This window comes from Magnolia sinica, chromosome 4 (assembly GCF_029962835.1).
Source record: "Magnolia sinica isolate HGM2019 chromosome 4, MsV1, whole genome shotgun sequence".
Classification (NCBI taxonomy): Eukaryota; Viridiplantae; Streptophyta; class Magnoliopsida; order Magnoliales; family Magnoliaceae; genus Magnolia; species Magnolia sinica.
The window spans coordinates 90107923-90127882 of record NC_080576.1 but is presented as its reverse complement, the minus strand read 5'-3'; the positions used below and the strand labels follow the sequence as shown (position 1 = coordinate 90127882).

The window sequence follows — 19960 nt, the reverse complement described above, 5'->3', positions numbered from 1 at the left end:
ATGATTGTGGGAGATGTAAATTGTGTATTTAGTGACAAACTTTTAATATGCTTGGTTGTCAAAGCTGAATTCTGACTACTTTCAGTGCATGATATGAACCTTTGTTCCAAGTTGGATAACATATGGAAGCGTCACTCTGTACAAGTTCTCTGTTCTCTCTTCATCTTCTGAAGTTAGAATGTGTATCGGTAGCAAGGTATTCATAATGCTAGCAGTGGCCATAATAGCCAGCCTTATGCCTGTTACGATATGGGTTCTAACGGCCTTCACACCCCCGTAATGGTCAATTCTTTTTAAAGGAAAAAAATGTATTGGCCCCATATTGGCGGTTACAGGCTATTTTTGTTTTTCAAATTGGGCATTACAGCCGTGTATCGCATAACTGGTGCCACAGTTACTATTATGTAATGGTCATTATGCCCATAGCATAACTGTTTTTGTATTCCATGATCAGGAGGGCCTCTTTGACCATGCATCTTACTCGTGCATGTGAACTGTTAAGGGGTTCTTGCATGCTATATGGGGTTCTTTGACCATGTGATTTTCTCTTGCATGCCATGTGGGGCTCTTGTGCACATGGAGTTTATGGCTTCTTTTGTTTGAATTGGTCAAGTACCTAGAAAATTTGATGATTGCTATCATTCAATTTCAGAATGCATTAGTTTTAGCTTCTGCAGCCTAAACACAGTTTTCTTTTGATTTGGCTGGAAACAAGATTTGGCTGCATTAATTTTATTTATCACTTTCTTTTTAGGATATCTGTTGAAAAAAAGTGCAAAAAACAGTGGATGGAGCAGGCGATGGTTTGTTCTAAACGAGAAAAATGGCAAGGTCAGTGATATACTGGCATCCTTTTAAAGTAAACATTTGTAAAATGTGGTTTTGTGCTGGTATTATTATTATTTTGAGATTGACGGGATATATCTTGATGGTTACCTTGTTTCCAGCTTGCATACACCAAAAAGCAAGAGGAGAGGCATTTTCGTGGTGTCATCATTTTGGAGGTTTGCAGCAGATTTTTATGAGATTGTTTTGAATCTTATATTTTATCGTTTTCATAGTATCTCTGTTATAATTTCCAAATAAACCTGGCATTATTGCTGAGAGTGCTCGTCCCGCTGATTTTAATTTTCCATTGGAAACATGCTCAATTCCAATATTCTTATCTCCCTTTTCTACTGATGATGAGAAGAAGAGGGAGGGAAGACTAAAATAACAAAAAGGGACCAAGGGAGTACAAGACCCCCCTCTTCATATTAAGAAGCCAAAAATAAATGAAATGGATAAGTATTAAGAAAAAAGATAATTATTTACCTTAAAATAAGCATATGAATCTTCAATATTCAAAAGAATCTTGAAGTAAAGAAAAGACAATATATTGAGTTTCTTTCAACATATTGTCCTAAAAAGAGAATCAACGAAAGAGCTAACAAAGTATGATATTTTTTATGTTTTGATGTAGAATCTTAATGGAGAAAGTGGCGTTGAATTTGTTGGTCGTCAAAAATAATATCGTGCATTCCTTCTTCTAGGTTTTCTAAGCTCAAAAACTCCAAATTTGTTGTCGCTTGAAAACACATTGAATTTTTCACCATTTTTTTGTTTTTTGTTTTGTTTTGTTTTTTTGTTTTTTTTTTTTTTTTGGTGAATTATGAAGTTAATTGAACCTTACGATTCATGATTTGAATCATGGGGTAATGTATCTTACAATTCAGTATCATTTATGATTTGGATGTAAAATCCAATATAAGAAAATGAATCTTATGATTCAGTATCATTTATGATTTGGATTGTGTGTTTTGGATCTAAAATCCAAATCGTGCCTAAATTGTGTCATTTATATTGTGAATCACATGATTCAGAAAGCACTGGTATATGGCTCATCCTGGTTACGTTCATGGGTGGGTTCAGGCACACTATGTAGGCTCATAAGAGCAATATATGGTTTGAAACAATATCCTTATGCATGATTTTAGTGCTTCAAGAGTGCCATGCTGAAATTTGGGTACACTCGTGGTTGTGCTGATCATACTATGTTTTTTAGGAGGCAAGATTTTGACATCACAGTTGGAATTGTGTATGTTGATGACATTGTTGTTATTGGAATGATCCGGAGATAATTTAGGAACTTTTAGCATTTTCTTGGTTAGGAGTTTGAAATTAAAGATCTGGTCCGTTATGATATTTCTTGGTGATAGAGGTGGCTAGGTTGAAGCAGGGCATTGTCATCTCTTGGCAGAAATATGTTCTCGATTTATTGCATGATGTTGGTTGTTTTGGGGGCCCAGCCAAGTGACACTCTGGTTGAGCAGAATCATCGTCTTCAATCAGACAATGGGGATTTATTACCAAGGTATCCAAATACGGTTATATAATGGCCATCATGTAACGGTAACGGTGTCCACTGTTACACGTTAGGGGGCCTTAATGGCTGTTATGGGAAATTGCCTGTAATGGTTGTTATGGGGCCAATACAGTGTTTTTTAGTTCAAGTCATCTAGAGGCCATCTTTCGTTTCTTGCGATATTTGAAAGGGTTGCTTGGTAGAGAGGTCTTATATATTCTAAGCATGGTGATGCTGATGCTGAATACAGATTCTGGTTGGGCTGAATCGCATGCAGATAGAAGATCTATTGCCAGTTGTTGCATATTGTTTTGGAGCAAATAAGAGAAGACTTCATAATTATTGCATATTAGTTGGGGGTATCCTTGTTACATGGAAAAGTAAAAAGCAACTCGTTCGAGTGTTGAGGCAGAATTTCGGGCAATGACTCATGGTGTTTGTGACTTGCTTTGGTTGAAAACCTTTTTGACAGAATTAGGTGTCCTTGTTATTCTTCTGATAAAACTTCATTATGTATCGTGAGCATACGAAGCATATTGTAGTGAATTGTCGCTTCATCCAAGGCGGTTCAAATGTCATATAAAAAACAACTTCTGATGACGACTAACTTGCTTTCTCACTAAAGGCATCAGTCATCATAATTTAAATCAGATAGTCTTCCAAGTTCGGCATGCTTGACATTAATGCTTTGGCTTATAATAGATAGTATGGAGATATGAGTATATATTCATGTGTAGTAATGAGTACTACCATATCAGTCTCCTTTTTTGTAATTAATAAGACGCTTTAGTCAGTGTGCCTAACTATTGATTGTGCCTTTCTCCTGCACTCTCTTCTTCTTTTCTATTGAGCCCTGGTAAAAGAGGTATGTCTATGTTTGTTTGCCATCAAATTGTTAAAGTTTTGCAATGTACCTTTTAAAACTCGACCTTCCGTTGCCAGCATTCCTAATTAATGCGTATTCCTTGAAATTGCTTGCGTCTCCTGCAAGCGTGTAGCTCCTTGGAAGCACGCATTCCTAATTAATGAAACTCAAGGCCAAATTCTACTATCTTCGAACCTCATTTAGCAAATATTTCAAGAGAGGCTAGTTCCCTAGCAGATACACCAGCTAAGGGTTCTTGAGTTCTTTTTTCATGATTGTCATCAGCATCATAGCCTTGTTCCATTATTTGGGTTCAGCTTCATGAATCCTGTTTTGCCAAACAGGATTCATTCTCATGGTAGCTGGGCAGATGTTTGATAGTTAGCTGGCCCACCTGATGTCAAACCTCATTCACATGGGTCGGGGAATGATCGGTGCAAAGGATACCGTCAGGTGCAACGCCACCGGGCAGAATTCTCGAGATCTTTTTCATGTAGAGTATCATTATCCATTGCTTTAATGGGTATCCGTACTGTCTTTCTTTTTCATAAAATTCTTTTATTGATAAGAAAAGGCAAAGAATAAAAAGCAAATCGAAAATCATGATCAGTGTTTTAAATAGTGCTGCTACGTAGTGTGCAAAATAGTGATTTTCCCCTGTAGAGTACACTACAGAGCCATATTCTGCACCAAGAGCTACGGAGCTTGTAGCATCTGTTGCATATGCTAACACCATACTCAGGCTTTATAAAGGAAAAAAAAAAGAGAGAGAATAAATTTGTTATGTCATTAGTTCATTAGCCGATATAAGATGGTGGTGACCACCCATTCTCACACATGGCAATGATGTTGAGCTATCCAGACCACCCAAATAGTGGGTCCTATTTGCACATTTACCCATGTCAGACAATCTTAACCATCAATAACAGGGCCTCCACATGTGCGATTGAGGACTTATGACTGTTTTAAATGGTGCAAAACTCGCATTTTAAACAATGTCTTAGAAGCACCCCTACGGCCCCACATTCAATTTTTCGTTTTTCTCTATCCACAAAGCCCTTGAAAAGGAGACTTTGGCCGATCAATCAGCCTTACAAGGTCCATTTGCTGTATTTTAAAGAGTGTTAAAGCTGAGGGTCATTCCTCCGCCCCCCCTCCCTATTTTAGGGGACTGGTACTGTGCAATATTGTAGAATAAAGCTTGTTCATTTGTTGTGTGGGGCCTGTTGTGGTGTATGGCATGGAATTAACCTTGTCCATTTGAACATGCTTTTACTTGAAAAAATGAAGCATTTTTTAGGCTTATTTTTATTTTATAAAAAATATTAGTTTCTACTATTTATCATATTTTCCTTAATTTGTAATTAAAAATAGAAGTATCTTGTAGCTTATGCTACACGCTACCATTGTTCTGAGTATTCTTGATATTATCCATATCTCTAGGTCGGTGATAATGATAACATTGGTAGCTTCATTAATTCCTAGTATCGATGATATATCACCGATGTATTGCCACTATTTTCGATGATGTAAATTCCAGGTGTCGCTTGTATCACCAATATATTAATGATATTTTGATAATATTGCCAATGCATTGATATCGCAAAAAAAAAAAAATTGTTTATTGAAAAATGTTTGGATGGTTGGATGGATAGATGGGATGGATGTTTGGATGGATAGATGTATGGATAATGGGATGGATGTATGGATGGATAGATGTGATGGATGTATTTATGATGGGATGGAAGTATGGATGTTTGGATGGATAGATGGGATGGATGGATGTTTAAATGGGAAGGATGGATTGATGGTTGGATCATCATGCATGTACATTGTGTTTATATGCGTATTTATGCATGGATGTATAGTATATGAATGCATTATTCATGTTTGTTTGCTTTTTAATTGGTTTAATGATATTTAAGTGATTGTTGTGTTACTATTGGACTGATTACTCACGATAGCACATACTTTTAGGCTCCATTAAATGAAAGTTTATTATGTATGCATTCTTTTTGCAATTTTGTAATTTCCAAAAAATGCAAATATGAGTATTTTAGCATCTCTTGAAGTTCCATTAAAAAGTTCCATTGTTCTCCCAATGTTTCCCCACATTTCCGGAAATCATCGATATCGATATTGTTTCCGTATCCCCGGCCAGTGAAACTTGTAGCGATACCAATACTTTGAACACTGCATGTGACGTAGCCTATGCTACACACGCTATAGATGGCTGAATGCTACACAATATGCCACGTGCTATTTAAAACACTGATCATGATCATAAAAAATTTTTTAAAAAAAAAAGAAAAAAGAAAAGAAGAAGAAGAAGATTTTAACAAAGAGTGATATATGCTCTAAGTGATATGCCCACACAGTGTGCATGCACACCATATTTTTAAAGAAATATAATAGTAACAAAAGTGTCACACCATGATCATAGTATTAATGTCCCGTGACTCCCGTCTCTTTTTCTATAATTCAGCCCTTTTTTTCTTTTCTACTGAATTGTTTTTCTCATCAATATTTAGTTATTTTATTCTCTTTTTGAGATTGCTATCTTATCTTCAATACTTTTTTTTTTTTTGGTCAAATCAATTGGTATCTTCATTACTGTCCTACAATTCAATTCTAATGGTCTGATGTTGTCTAGCCTGATCAGCTTGGCTACATTAGCAAACAGCAATGTGGTGGCCATCCTTCTTTATAAAACACAGAAACTAATGCATAGATTGTCTGGCAATGATTATGCTAATTGCCCGACAAACTGTATGTGCATTTCCAGTGAATATAACCTGTTGTTTTATGTCTGAATTCAGTGACTTTTCTTTTTGATAATTAACAAAAGCTTTGTTGAAATCCAAAAACTCAAACACTATTACATAATCGTCAGTGCACTTCTGCTCTGTCTAATACATTATCTTTGCAGGAGTGTAATTTAGAAGAGGTTCCAGATGATGATGAACCTCCAGCAAAAAGTTCCAAGGATAAGAAGGCAAATGGACCAGATTCAGGAAAAGGTCAAAGTCTTGTGTTCAAGATTACTAGCAAGGTTCCTTATAAAACTGTTTTGAAAGGTTTGTTCCCTTCTGAATATTTATCCCATTTATTTCTTTTTCTTTTATTTTCTTCTTGTTCTCTCTTTCTTTTTCATTCTTTGTGAGCTAATATATACCTTAATTTTCTGTTGATCATGCAGCCCACAGTGCTGTTCTTTTGAAGGCTGAGAGTATGCAAGAGAAGGTTGAGTGGATAAACAAGATAAGAAGTGTTATGCAGCCTTCAAAGGGAGCTCCTGGCAAGGGAATGCAATCTTCTGAAACTGGCCTGCCCATTCGACAAAGTCTTTCTGATGGTTCTCTGGTATGCTCCTAACTGATGCTTTTTTTTTTTCAATGTTCTATGGCTCAATGAAACTAAAATGAAATGATAATATCTTCTTTTGTTTTATATTTTATTAAGGATAGAATCTACGATTTTCTGTATGAAATGATTGAAAACGTGCTGCATTTTCAAACAAAAAAAAGGAAAAAAAAAAAAAAAAGAAAGGAAAAGAAGGGTCACATTTTAAATATTTTGGAAATACTCCAGAAATTGAAGTAATTAATGACAGAGAAAGTAGTTTCCTAGTATTCCATTGTTATACATATGATGTGGGCGATGGAACCACTGATACAAACAGTTACATGGAAACATGAATTTGTTTTGCATGAATATGAACACAATGCATGCATGTGCCATCTCTTCCCTATGTGCGTGTGCATTTTCTTATGTGCGTATATGTACAACATGCATTTTGCATCCTTTTTAGGACACAATGGCTAGGAGGCCTGCAGATCCAGAAGAAGAGCTCAGGTGGATGTCTCAAGAAGTCCGAGGTTATGTGGAGGCTGTTTTGAACAGTCTTGCTGCCAATGTTCCCAAAGTAAGCCTCTATTTCCTATTTTCATGCACTCAGTCCTGGCAGGAAGTTTTTAAGATCTGTAATGTCCTCTATGTGATTGGTGGTTGAACAGGCTGTTGTTCTCTGCCAAGTTGAGAAGGCAAAAGAAGACATGCTTAATCAGCTATACAGCTCTATCAGGTTAATACTCTTTAGACATGCATATGTGCATGTTAATGTGTTGCAGTCATGGATTTCAGTTCCTATTGCTGACATTTAACCAATGGGAAAAATTATAATAATCAAAATTCCGTTTCTGTTTGCCCATGGCTAGTTCCCAAAACAATGCGAAGATTGAAGAACTTCTTCAAGAGGACCAAAATGTAAAGCGTAGGAGGGAGCGTTACCAGAAACAGTCATCGATTCTGTCGAAACTCACTAGACAGCTTAGCATTCATGACAACCGAGCAGCTGCAGCGAGCTGGTCCAATGGTGGAGCAGGTCAGTTGAAACTACATATCAATAATCATAGATTGGTAGACTGATTGTTGTCTGCGCTCTATTTAATGGTTGTGAACTTGTGATATCCCTCAAATTATACTGAAAATTTCTCTTGAGGGATGCCATTCGCTCTATGAAAGCAGTGCGATGCTATAAACTTTTAGGGAAGTTGGTCATATCTGAAGCTGGGCAAGAGGCTAGAAATTTCATCTATATTGTTACCATCAATTTTCTTCCACAAAAGTTTCAAGTGGAAAAGTTCCTCGCTTTGAAACTGACATGCTTTTTCTCAGGTTAAGATATCTGGATTTCTGGAATACTTTGTTCCTGTTTCAGGATTGTTGTGCAAGCACAATGCTGTCTTGGGTTTGAGGGAAAAAAAGGGAGCAAAAAAAAAAAAGAAAAAGAAAAAGAAACTTGAGTGGACGTTCTTTACTTTAAACCATCTTTTCAACTGCTACATAGAAAGAAGCGACGTTTACTGATGTATTAGGCAATCACAGATGGAGGGATTATATTTTACTGTATGAAAATGTGGAATGGCTTAAGATACCCTTGATCCATTAACTGAAGTTGACCACACAAGTCTGTTGAAATTTTCTCTGCAGCTTCATAACAACCACCTCATGAGCTGTGCCTACGCTATATATGGTTAGGCTTCTCAGCTGCTTGCATCCATGAAAGCAACTCTGGATTTTCAATGTGGAAATGGCACGAGTACTTCTCTAAATGGTTCTCCTAAGCTTCTTTGGATCCATTAAGGAGCCAACGATTCCTGTACACTTTATTTTATTTTGAGTTCCAAAACGGGTGAAAATGCATCTGAAATTACTAGTGTGAAGCATCTGTTAAAAAATTTGAGTCAGAAATAATTCCTATTTGATGGTTCCTCATTTGATGTGGATAACTAGTAGTAAGCTGGACCCCCTTAGACTAGACCCAGACAAGATAGAATTGATTCCCCTTGTCTCCTTGTCTGTGATAAACTGGAGTGCACTTGTTAAGCTGACTTTGACGCTGAAATGTCTGCTGCTATGCAGAGAGTAGCCCAAGGACCACTACTGCAACTGGTGACGATTGGAGATCTGCATTTGATGCTGCAGCTAACGGACCGGTGGATCACTCCAGCTCATTTGCTGAATCGAGGTCAGGTCCCAACGGTCACAGCCGGCGGTACAGTGACCCAGCACAGAATGGTGATGCAAACTCGGGGTCGAATTCGAGCAGCCGCCGCACCCCCAACCGGTTGCCACCTGCACCCCCACAGTCTGGTTCATCCATGTATAAATACTAAGCTGAGTGTTGTGATTGGCAGTTGATATCTCCTATATTCTTCTTTATTGGGGGGTGTGCTCGTCTCTGTGGTTGAGCATTTTGATGAGCAGATTCTGGTTTATATGATATATGGAAGCAGCCGAGGAAATGATAGGATGTGTACCTAGGATTTGCAGTTGCAGTTGCTCTATTTTTTCCACCCTAGGGTTTCAAGGTGTGCTTGAAATCTTAACACGGGCCTCTTATGTCAAGTTCTCTTGCTTATTATATTCCATCTGTTCCTCTTTTTTTGTGTGATATCTATCACCCCTTCAACCCCCCCTTTTTTGTTTTTGAAGTTTTCTTTTTTAATCAATTTTCTTTTTTTATTTCAAGTAATTTTTTCCTTCTTGGTGACAGACACTGCAGATGTATTTGGTCTGTTTCCTTTCTGATCTTATTATTTCAGAGTAGTGGGTTCCTTCCTAGTTCTTTTCTTTTCTTTTTTTCTTTTTCCCTGTGAAACTGATTATTAATTCTGTAATACCATTTTCTTGGGAATGCTCTGGTTCATTTTGCACTAGTGGGCCCATCATTCAGTGATCCAAATTGTTATTGTGATGATCCCCGCCCTGGATAGCTCAAAAAATACACCGGATTGGAAGATCCCAGCTGCTAAAGCTCTGGCGTCTTTTGGTCACAAGTGGACCGTTGTCCTCTTGAGGATATTAAAGGATAGGATGCTGATTTTCGTTAGGCCCCGTGCTAATTCCATTGCCCTTTGCAGATGAGGGGACAGCAGTCCGCTGGCCTACCGATTGAAGAGTTAGCATTTTACCATGGGGGCGGATACCCAGGATGAGGTTAATCACCAGTGGCTGCAGTTAGATTACTGAGGCAGGGCACCCCACTTTTCCCATGGTGGAAAGCAGTGAAAATGCATTGCTTGATACTTGATATAAGTAGATAAGGAAAGGTATAATCAGTTAAAAAATGGCGTTATTCTCCAGTTCATCATCAATAAGTCTGGTTGCTATGGGTAAGTCTCATTATCAGAATCCTTAGTCACCCAATCACTTTTTTGAGGATATGATGACCTTTCTGTATCATGATCGTATCAAGAATCATCACATCACACATCCGACCATCTTGCTATCAAGGAAAACTGGCCCGCTCCCTCTGAGAGTTTCTCTTTCTTGAGGAATACACATTGCCTAGTGTAGAACACAGTAATGATGTACGGCAAAATTCTCTGGGTCACACTATGAAGTATATGTTTTATTCATTTTGCTAGATCATTTCAGGGCATGATCTCAAAAATGAGGGAGATGCAGATGCAAATGCAAAGCTTAAGTGGACCACACAGGAATGAGTTGGGATTGAATGCTTACCATGGAAAACTACGTGGGGGCCACAGAAGTTTTGGATCAAGCTGATATTTCAGGTGGGATGGCAAATAAAACATCATGGTTAGCCTTAGTAAGGTTTCAATGTGAGCATCATTACCCCCACTTCTTCCTGTGGTGTGGTCCTTATGAGCTTTGGATTTGCCTCAGTTTTGGGCCCTTTGCCCTGAAATGATCTGGCAAAATGAATGGACGGGCCGGATAAAACATAATCGTGGGGTGGCCACATAAACACACTACCATCATTGGTGTTGTGTTGTTCAATAGGCAAGCCAGGTCCCAATTAACCTGGGAAGGGCAGTTATGAGTTCCACTCAAGGTAAATTGGGGATCACAGAGTGAGGGAGATGGAATGGTCTTTGGACAACATTAGATATAATTGTGCATACTGTAATGGGTTGTTGGATCATGTTGTGGGAGGCAGGCCATGTTCTACTATTTTATCATTTATAAATAAGCTTGCAGTAGGGTCCTTTTTTCTTACATTCTTTTGAGGAAATTTATCCAATGGAAAGGAGGTTTAGTCTTGAACCGATATTTTAGGTGATCGGTTCTTGATTTGTTAGGATTCTGTGAACCGACCCTAAGTTCCCTGGGCCCTTACCATGTGGCCTATATCAGCACTGTTCATTCATTTTGCCATATCATTTTAGGGCATGCACCCAATTCTCAAGTAGACCATACCATAGTAAACAGTGGTAATTGACCATTAATGAGCCACAAGTTTTGGGATCAAGCTCATCCAGGTTAATGTGACTTTATCAAAAGGTTGGATAGAAAATAAAGTTTTAAATGTTAGAGCGTTCAATCACTCTTGTTTTTATTTTTTTGGTACGGTCGACCTGAGATTTGGATCTTCTTCATTCTTAGGCTCATGCTAACACGGAAGCAGATTGCAGGCACAGAGGTATTCCCTTTGCTGGGGCCAAAAAGATGTCCATGAAAGATCTACTCCATCCATCTGTTTTGAAAGACCACAATAGAACAGTAATCTAAAATCAGTCACATCCAAAACTCATGTGGGCTATACGATGGCATATAAACATCATCTTCAGCTCCAGGAAGGTTTCAATAGTGGACATTGCCGTTCCCACTGTTTCGTTTGATGTGGCCCACTTAAGTTTGTGGTCTTTCAAAACAGATGGACGGAGTGGATTTGTCACGGACATCTTTGTAGGCCTCACACAGCCCCCGGCACATGTGTGTGTGTGTGTATATATATCTGTGCCCGGTTCACAGGCAATCTGCTCCCCCCTCACACATGGTGACGTGGCACAAGAGTGTCAGATGTGGGAGAATCAAGTAGTACAGTGTTATTCTTTTTCGTTATTATTTCAAGAAATTCATTTTGTTGGTTACTTGCTATTATGATTCCATACTATCCAGCCATATGACCCACACTGCAGATGTGACACATGAAAAGAATCTCACTCAACAGAGATATCACCCTCCACCGACTGACCATATAAAGTAAGCCTGCTATGCGAGGAATCATTTGATACACTGGCTGCTTAGGACGCTTGGTACGCAGCTGTAGAAATGGCACACGTGGCATGTGGAGTCAGATTCCTCTAGCGATAATTTAAAATCCAATATCAGAATTGTCTGATTTGCAGGACATAATTTTGTTAGAATAAGACCAATGGATATTTTTCATTTTTAACCGTCCAATAAATGTCTACCAAAATGATACTCAAATAATCAAATGAGTATATTTTTCTTCTCATTAGTTACCCTAATTTGGACATTTTAATTTGAATTACTTGAAGGATGGATGCATATGCAATTTCAAAATAATTTCTAAAGATGTCTCAGGTCCGACCTGTTGGACCACACTTTACTGTCTAAACAGTGACTAGCTTCCAACCTATCATTAGGTGGGTCACATCATTAAATTAATATCTAACCATTGGTAAATAACAAAATACGAGTATGGTCCACCTGATCGGTGGATGTGGTTGATTTTTTTTTCACAAGGTTATCTTGTGCTGGGCCAACCTATTGGGCAGGTTGGATGTCACACGCACATGGGGCGATGAGAACCGTAGAGCCATCTCATTGAATTTACACGTCTCAGGGTGGTGTGCAAATTGTCTGCTGGGGGCCTAGCATGGACGGTGAGAATCTATTTTCATTGAGATCTGCGATGCTAACCATATAATTAAAACCCTTCCAGATGAGGAAGCTGGATCATCACATGGTGAGACTTCAAAACATCATAGTATACTTAAAAAATAAATAATAATAAAAGAGCTTCTTCATTTCTGGCAAGGCAAGCTCTCACTAAAAAAAAAAATTACAGCCAAGCCGTGCAAATAACTAAAATAACCATCAGATTCTTGATTCACTTTGATGGGCCATAAACATTTGTTGAAATGATATGCTGATCGCCTGATTCAAGGATATCTTAACCATTCAGTTAGTCAATGGTCCAAATTCAAGCTCCAACTGGTCTATATATAATCAGTGGCCAGGATCGTCCAATCAAAGGAGAATAGTCTATCTGGGTGAATTTGGATGCGTGATTGGTTGACACGAACAGTCATTAAAAAAATAAATAAAAAATCGACATTCATAAATAAACAAACGGCTCTTACCAAAGGCTATGATAGCTCATCAATCTGATAAGATGATCTGTCTGCATTGAATTTGATTTGAGTTTTACATACAGCAATTGCACAGTTTTGAATGCTAGCGTATGAACCATCACACACACTCTCTCTATAGCATATAGGACCAAAAATCAAAATGTTGGATGAATTTCACCTTTGATTAATGGTCATTTGTTTCTTGAACTCATCATCACTGGTTACTTTCTATTTTCAACTACCTCTTAGATATCTAGCTGTGTAAGCTTTTCAGTATGACCCATAAATAATGGTCCCATGATTATTATTAGTACAATTTCTACATGCATGTATGTGGATCGTCCAACTATGCCAATCTCTTTAAAGTCTCTCATTGAGAGTAGCCCTATGCCTCAAATCTATCTTTAAAAATCTCCAAACCAGCTAAAATGCAAGGTTTGCTAGGGTCCGGCTCCATGGCTTAGTGGTAGACAGACTCTATTTCAACACTGAGATCATAAGATCCATGTGGTGTTGGTTTATGTAAAAAAGAAAAAAATAATAAATAATATATAAAAAGAGAAAAAAAGATTTGCTACAGTCATGTGGCGAACATGTCACAGTAGGAAATAAGATATGTTAGGATATGTAGAGACTGTAGCCGTTGGATTTGGATAATGTTTCCCCTCATCTAAATGGTTTATATGATGGGCCTCAGAATGGATGATGGTTGTTTGAAAATACTACAAAATTTGAATATCCTAAAACAATACAAAGCAACTGATAAGGGGACGGACCATATTTCAAGGAAAAGAATAACATGATACATGATCCAAAGATTAAAATATTTCAATATGGTAGCTTTTTTTAGTATCGCCCATCATATAAACAAACGGTTTGGATTATTGAAAGATGACCCACATCCCACAGCTATAGCCCTAATATATGCTTAAAACATCTGAGTCTTGTATTAGGTGGCAATGGGCCGGGTAATGGTCTGGGTCTTAAGTCCCTAAACCTGCGGTATTCCCACCAGACAAGCCTCCCATGAGAGCACGCCGGATTTCCTTGGCCACTTCAGCACGCCCTCAAACTATGCAGCCCAAGAGGCGGGTCTCCATCGCGGTTGTATCAACCAATGTTACCACTGCAACTTCTACAAACTACTCCTTGCGTATAAACAATGGTGGTTAAAGAACTTAAGAGCCAACTAGCCGAAGAGAGGAAAGCCAGACTGCAACAGGAAAATAGAGCTGCTGCTAAAGATCAGAAGGCGGACCAAAATGAGAAAAAACCACCTCTGTTCCCATCTAAGTTGCGGCCACCTCTCGGCAGAATCACCAATGTCCTGCCTCCCATGGGACCCACTCGGATCAGTGTCGTTCCCCGACCAGCAAAGGAAGACAAAGAGAACATGATCATTACACCAAGACTACCTGCGGTCTCCTCACCAGACAAGCCTCCCATGAGAGCACGCCGGATTTCCTTGGCCAATTCAGCATGTCCTCAAACTACGCAGCCCAAGAAGCTAGTTTCCATTGCGGTTGTACAAACTACTCCTCGCGTATAAGTAATGGTGGTTAAAGAACTTGAGAGCCAATTAGCCAAAGAGAGGAAAGCCAGACTGCAACAGGAAAATAGAGCCGCTGTCAAAGATCAGAAGATGACCCAAAATGAGAAAAAACTACCTCTGTTCCCATCTAAGCTGTGGCCACCTCTCGGCAGAATCACCAACGTCCTACCTCCCATTGGTCCCACTCGGATTAGTGCTGTTCCCCAACCAACAAAGGAAGACAGAGAACATGATCATTACACCAAGACTACCTGCGGTCTCTCCACCCGACAAGCCTCCCATGAGAGGACGCCGGATTTCCTTAGACACTTCAGCACGCCCTCAAGCTATGCAGCCCAAGAGGCGGGTCTCCATCGCGGTTGTATCTACCAATGCTACCACTGCAACTTCTACAAACTACTCCTCGCGTATAAGTAATGGTGGTTAAAGAACTTGAGAGCCAACTAGCCGAAGAGAGGAAAACCAGACTGCAACAGGAAAATAGAGCCGCTGTCAAAGATCAGAAGGAGGCCTAAAATGATGAAAAACCACCTCTGTTCTCATCTAAGCTATAGCCACCTCTCGGCAGAATCACCAACGTCCTGCCTCCCATGGGTCCCACTCGGATCAGTGTCGTTCCCCAACAAGCAAAGGAAGACAAAGAGAACATGATCATTACATTACGACTACCTGTGGTCTCCCCGCCAGACAAGCCTCCCATGAGAGCACGCCGGATTTCCTTGGCCACTTCAGCACGCCCTCAAACTATGCAGCCCAAGAGGCGGGTCTCCATCGCGGTTGTATCAACCAATGCTACCACTACAACTTCTACAAACTACTCTTCACGTATAAGCAATGATGGTTAAAAAACTTGAGAGCCAACTAGCCAAAGAGAGGAAAGCCAGACTGCAACAGGAAAATAGAGCTGCTACCAAAGATCAGAAGGCGGCCCAAAATGAGAAAAAATCACCTCTGTTCCCATCTAAGCTGTGGCCACCTCTCGATAAAATCACCAACGTCCTGCCTCCCATGGGTCCCACTCGGATCAGTGCCGTTCTCCAACCAGCAAAGGAAGACAAAGAGAATATGATCATTACACCAAGACTACCTGCGGTCTCCCCACTAGACAAGCCTCCCATGAGAGCACACCGGATTTCCTTGGCCACTTTAGCACGCTCTCAAACTATGCAGCCCAAGAAGCAGGTCTCCATCGCGGTTGTATCAACCAATGCTACCACTGCAACTTCTACAAACTACTCGTGTATAAGCAATGGTGGTTAAAGAACTTGAGAGCCAACTAGCCAAAGAGAGGAAAGTCAGACTGCAACAGGAAAATAGAGATGCTGCTAAAGATCAGAAGGCGGAGCAAAATGAGAAAAAACCACCTATGTTCCCATCTAAGCTGCGGCCACCTCTCGGCAGAATCACCAACGTCCTGCCTCCCATGGGTCCCACTCGGATCAGTGTCGTTCCCCAACCAGCAAAGGAAGACAGAGAACATGATCATTACACCAAGATTACCTGCGGTCTCCCCACCAGACAAGCCTCCCATGAGAGCACGCCGGATTTCCTTGGCCACTTCAGTACGCCCTCAAACTATGCAGCCCAAGAGGCGGGTCTCCATCGCGGTTGTATCAACCAATGCTACCATTGCAATTTCTACAAACTACTCCTCGTGTATAAGCAATGGTGGTTAAAGAACTTAAGAGCCAACTAACCGAAGAGAGGAAAGCCAGACTGCAACAGGAAAATAGAGCTGCTGCCAAAGATCAGAAGGCGGCCCAAAATGAGAAAAAACTACCTCTGTTCCCATCTAAGCCGTGGCCATCTCTCAGCAGAATCACCAACATCCTGCCTCCCATGGGTCCCACTCGGATCAGTGCCGTTCCCCAACTAGCAAAGGAAGACAAAGAGAACATGATTATTACACCAAGACTACCTGCAGTTTCCCCACCAAACAAGCCTCCCATGAGAGCACGCTGGATTTCCTTGGCCACTTCAGCACGCCCTCAAACTATGCAGCCTAAGAGGCGGGTCTCCATCGCGGTTGTATCAACCAATGCTACCACTGCAACTTCTACAAACTACTCCTCGCGTATAAGCAATGGTGGTAATGTGGCTTTTGGGGTTAAAGAACTTGAGAGCCAACTAGCCGAAGAGAGGAAAGCCAAACTACAACAGGAAAATAGAGTTGCTGCCAAAGATCAGCAGGCGGCCCAAAATGAGAAAAAACCACCTCTGTTCCCATCTAAGTTGCAGCCACCTCTCGGCAGAATCACCAATGTCCTGCCTCTCATGGGTCCCACTCGGATCAGTGCTGTTTCCCAACCAGCAAAGGAAGACAGAGAACATGATCATTACACCAAGACTACCTGCGGTCTCCCCACCAGACAAGCCCCCCATGAGAGCACGCCGGGTTTCCTTGGCTACTTCAGCACGCCCTTAAACTATGCAGCCCAAGAGGCGGGTCTCCATCGCGGTTGTATCAACCAATGCAACCACTGCAACTTCTACAAACTACTCCTCGCGTATAAGCAATGGTGGTTAAAGAACTTGAGAGCCAACTAGCCGAAGAAAGGAAAGCTAGACTGCAACAGGAAAATAGAGCTGTTGCCAAAGATCAGAAGGCGGCCCAAAATGAGAAAAAACCACCTTTATTCCCATTTAAGCTGCGGCCACCTCTCGACAGAATCACCAATGTCCTGCCTCTCATGGGTCCCACTTGGATCAGTGCCGTTCCCCAACCAGCAAAGGAAGACAAAGAGAATATGATCATTACACCAAGACTACCTGCGGTAAACCCACCTGACAAGCCTCCCATGAGAGCACGCCAGATTTCCTTGGCCACTTCAGCACGCCCTCAAACTATGCAGCCTAAGAGGCGGGTCTCCATCGCGGTTGTATCAACCAATGCTATCACTGCAACTTCTACAAACTACTCCTCGCGTATAAGCAATGGTGGTTAAAGAACTTGAGAGCCAACCAGCCGAAGAGAGGAAAGCCAGACTGCAATAGGAAAATCAAGATGCTGCCAAAGATCAGAAGGCGGCTCAAAATGAGAAAAAACCACCTATGTTCCCATATAAGCTGCGGCCACCTCTCGGCAGAATCACCAACGTCCTGCCTCCCATGAGTCCCACTCGGATCAGTGCCGTTCCCCAACCAGCAAAGGAAGACAGAGAACATGATCATTACACCAAGACTACCTGCGGTCTCTCCACCCGACAAGCCTCCCATGAGAGGACGCCCGATTTCCTTAGACACTTCAGCACGCCCTCAAACTATACAGCCCAAGAGGCGGGTCTCCATCGCGGTTGTATCAACCAATGCTACCACTGCAACTTCTACGAACTACTCCTCGCGTATAAGCAATGGTGGTAATGTGGCTTTTGGGGTCAAAGAACTTGAGAGCCAACTAGCTGAAGAGAGGAAAGCCAGACTGCAACAGAAAAATAGAGCTGCTGCCAAAGATCAGAAGGCGGCCCAAAATGAGAAAAAACACCTCTGTTCCCATCTAGGCTACGGCCACCTCTCAGCAGAATCACCAACGTCCTGCCTCCCATGGGTCCCACTCAGATCAGTGCCGTTTCCCAACCAGCAAAGGAAGACAAAGAGAACATGATCATTACACAAAGACTACCTGCGGTCTCCCCACCAGACAAGCCTCCCATGAGAGCACACCGGATTTCCTTGGCCACTTCAGCACGCTCTCAAACTATGCAGCCCAAGAGGCAGGTCTCCATCGCGGTTGTATCAACCAATGCTACCACTGCAACTTCTACAAACTACTCGCGTATAAGCAATGGTAGTAATGTGGCTTTTGGGGTTAAAGAACTTGAGAGCCAACTAGACTGCAGCAGGAAAATAGAGCTGCTGCCAAAGATCAGAAGGCGGCCCAAAATAAGAAAAAACCACCTCTATTCACATCTAAGCTGCAGCCACCTCTCGGCAGAATCACCAACGTCCTGCTTCCCATGGGTCCCACTCGGATCAGTGTCATTCCCCAACCAACAAAGGAAGACAAAGAGAACTTGATCATTACACCAAGAATACCTGCGGTCTCCCCACCAGACAAGCCTCCCATCAGAGCACGCTGGATTTCCTTGGCCACTTCAGCACGCCCTCAAACTATGCAGCCCGAGAGGCGGGTCTCCATTCTCGGTTGTATCAACCAATGCTACCACTGCAACTTCTACAAACTACTCCTCGCGTATAAGCAATGGTGGTAATGTGGCTTTTGGGGTATGGCTCATTCACAATGTGCCTGGCTGTTGTTAGCAAAACTCCATTTTAAACTCCGTATTTTTTGAAAGAAAGTGTATGATTGCTTCATTGTTTAAAACTCTGTATACTTAAGAAGATTGGCAATAGAAATACTTTTTTCTACGGGAAAAAAAAAAAAAAAAAACTTGGTGCAAGGGCTGGGCATAGGTTTAAAATCTAGGCCAGATGCTAGGCCAGGTTGGGCGAATGGCCCGAACCAATCATTAATCAAGTTGAGGTCTAGATCTAACCGTTGTGTCCCATAATGGATGGTCTTGATCTGATCAAACAAATCCTAAAAGACTACAAAAATCGTATGCACAAATTAAGAGCCGATGAGATGGAATACTACTATTTCTAATTTTGGATTTATAGATCTGATTAGTAGGATTAGTAGAGATAATCAAAGGCCTTATCCACTTTTAGCCTTTAGAGTAGTGAATCCAAAAAACAAGTTAGTGCAATTACCAAAACTATTGAACGAACTGTAATGGTTATGTGGTTTTCAATTAAACATTAATGCGTTTATATGATCCCAAAACCTATACTCTAATACTACATGTTAATTGATCTAGAATCGAATGAAGTCCTGATTCATAGTGAGAATTGTGAGATGCAAAAATACATAATTATATCAACTAGAAAACCAAGAACTAGAAAGGAGATTGGCTATAGACCTCGAACCATGTGAAAAAAACAACGCTTAGGAATGGCTTCCATCGCCTTCTCCCTAATTATCCCCAAAGCGTGTGCCAAAGATGGGTTGCCCAATTTTTTTTTTAAATCTTGGATGGAGAAGCTAAGGGAGTGTTTGGATTGTAAGTTGCTTAATATAAGCTACTCAAGTAGCTTATCTAATTAGTTTATACTTATTAAGAAGATAAGTATGTTTGGCAAACAACATAATTATCAGCTTCTCCTCTTTTGTCTCCTTATCTTCAGCAACTAATGAAAATTTAAAAAGCTAAAAAAATTAACTGAAGTAATTATGTACTTTTAAGTAAAAAAAAAGTTACTAATAACTAATTATAAACCAAACTTACTTATCTGAAAAAACGTCACTTATCTACTGATATAAGTAGAAAAGGTAATTTATTTCATGGTATCCAAATGGGTCCTAAGAGTCTCTTTTATTTATACGCTTAAATTCCTTTTCCCATCATAAAATTAAGTCCTATGCTTAAATTCATTTTCGAATTTCCCATCATAAAAACAAGTCCTACATTAACTCTCTTTCCCTGCAAATGCATATGCTAGCTTCTGCTGAAGTAACATTTCTTTAACTCCCATTCTCTCCAATTATCTCTCGAGTGCGTGTAAAAGAT

General features: G+C 40.5%; 1 protein-coding gene across 1 annotated transcript in view; it reads left to right on the top strand.

Annotated features, from left to right (window-relative positions):
- LOC131243364 (dynamin-2A-like) overlaps positions 1-9159 on the top strand; it is a 31153-nt gene extending 21994 nt beyond the window's left edge. The window contains exons 15-22 of the mRNA XM_058242680.1: positions 755-831; positions 948-1004; positions 6139-6286; positions 6409-6572; positions 7021-7134; positions 7226-7293; positions 7427-7593; positions 8634-9159. Coding sequence (XP_058098663.1) covers positions 755-831; positions 948-1004; positions 6139-6286; positions 6409-6572; positions 7021-7134; positions 7226-7293; positions 7427-7593; positions 8634-8887 — 1049 coding nt within the window. The 3' untranslated portion in view covers positions 8888-9159. The remainder of the gene's footprint in view (positions 1-754; positions 832-947; positions 1005-6138; positions 6287-6408; positions 6573-7020; positions 7135-7225; positions 7294-7426; positions 7594-8633) is intronic.
- The last annotated feature ends 10801 nt before the right edge of the window (positions 9160-19960 follow it).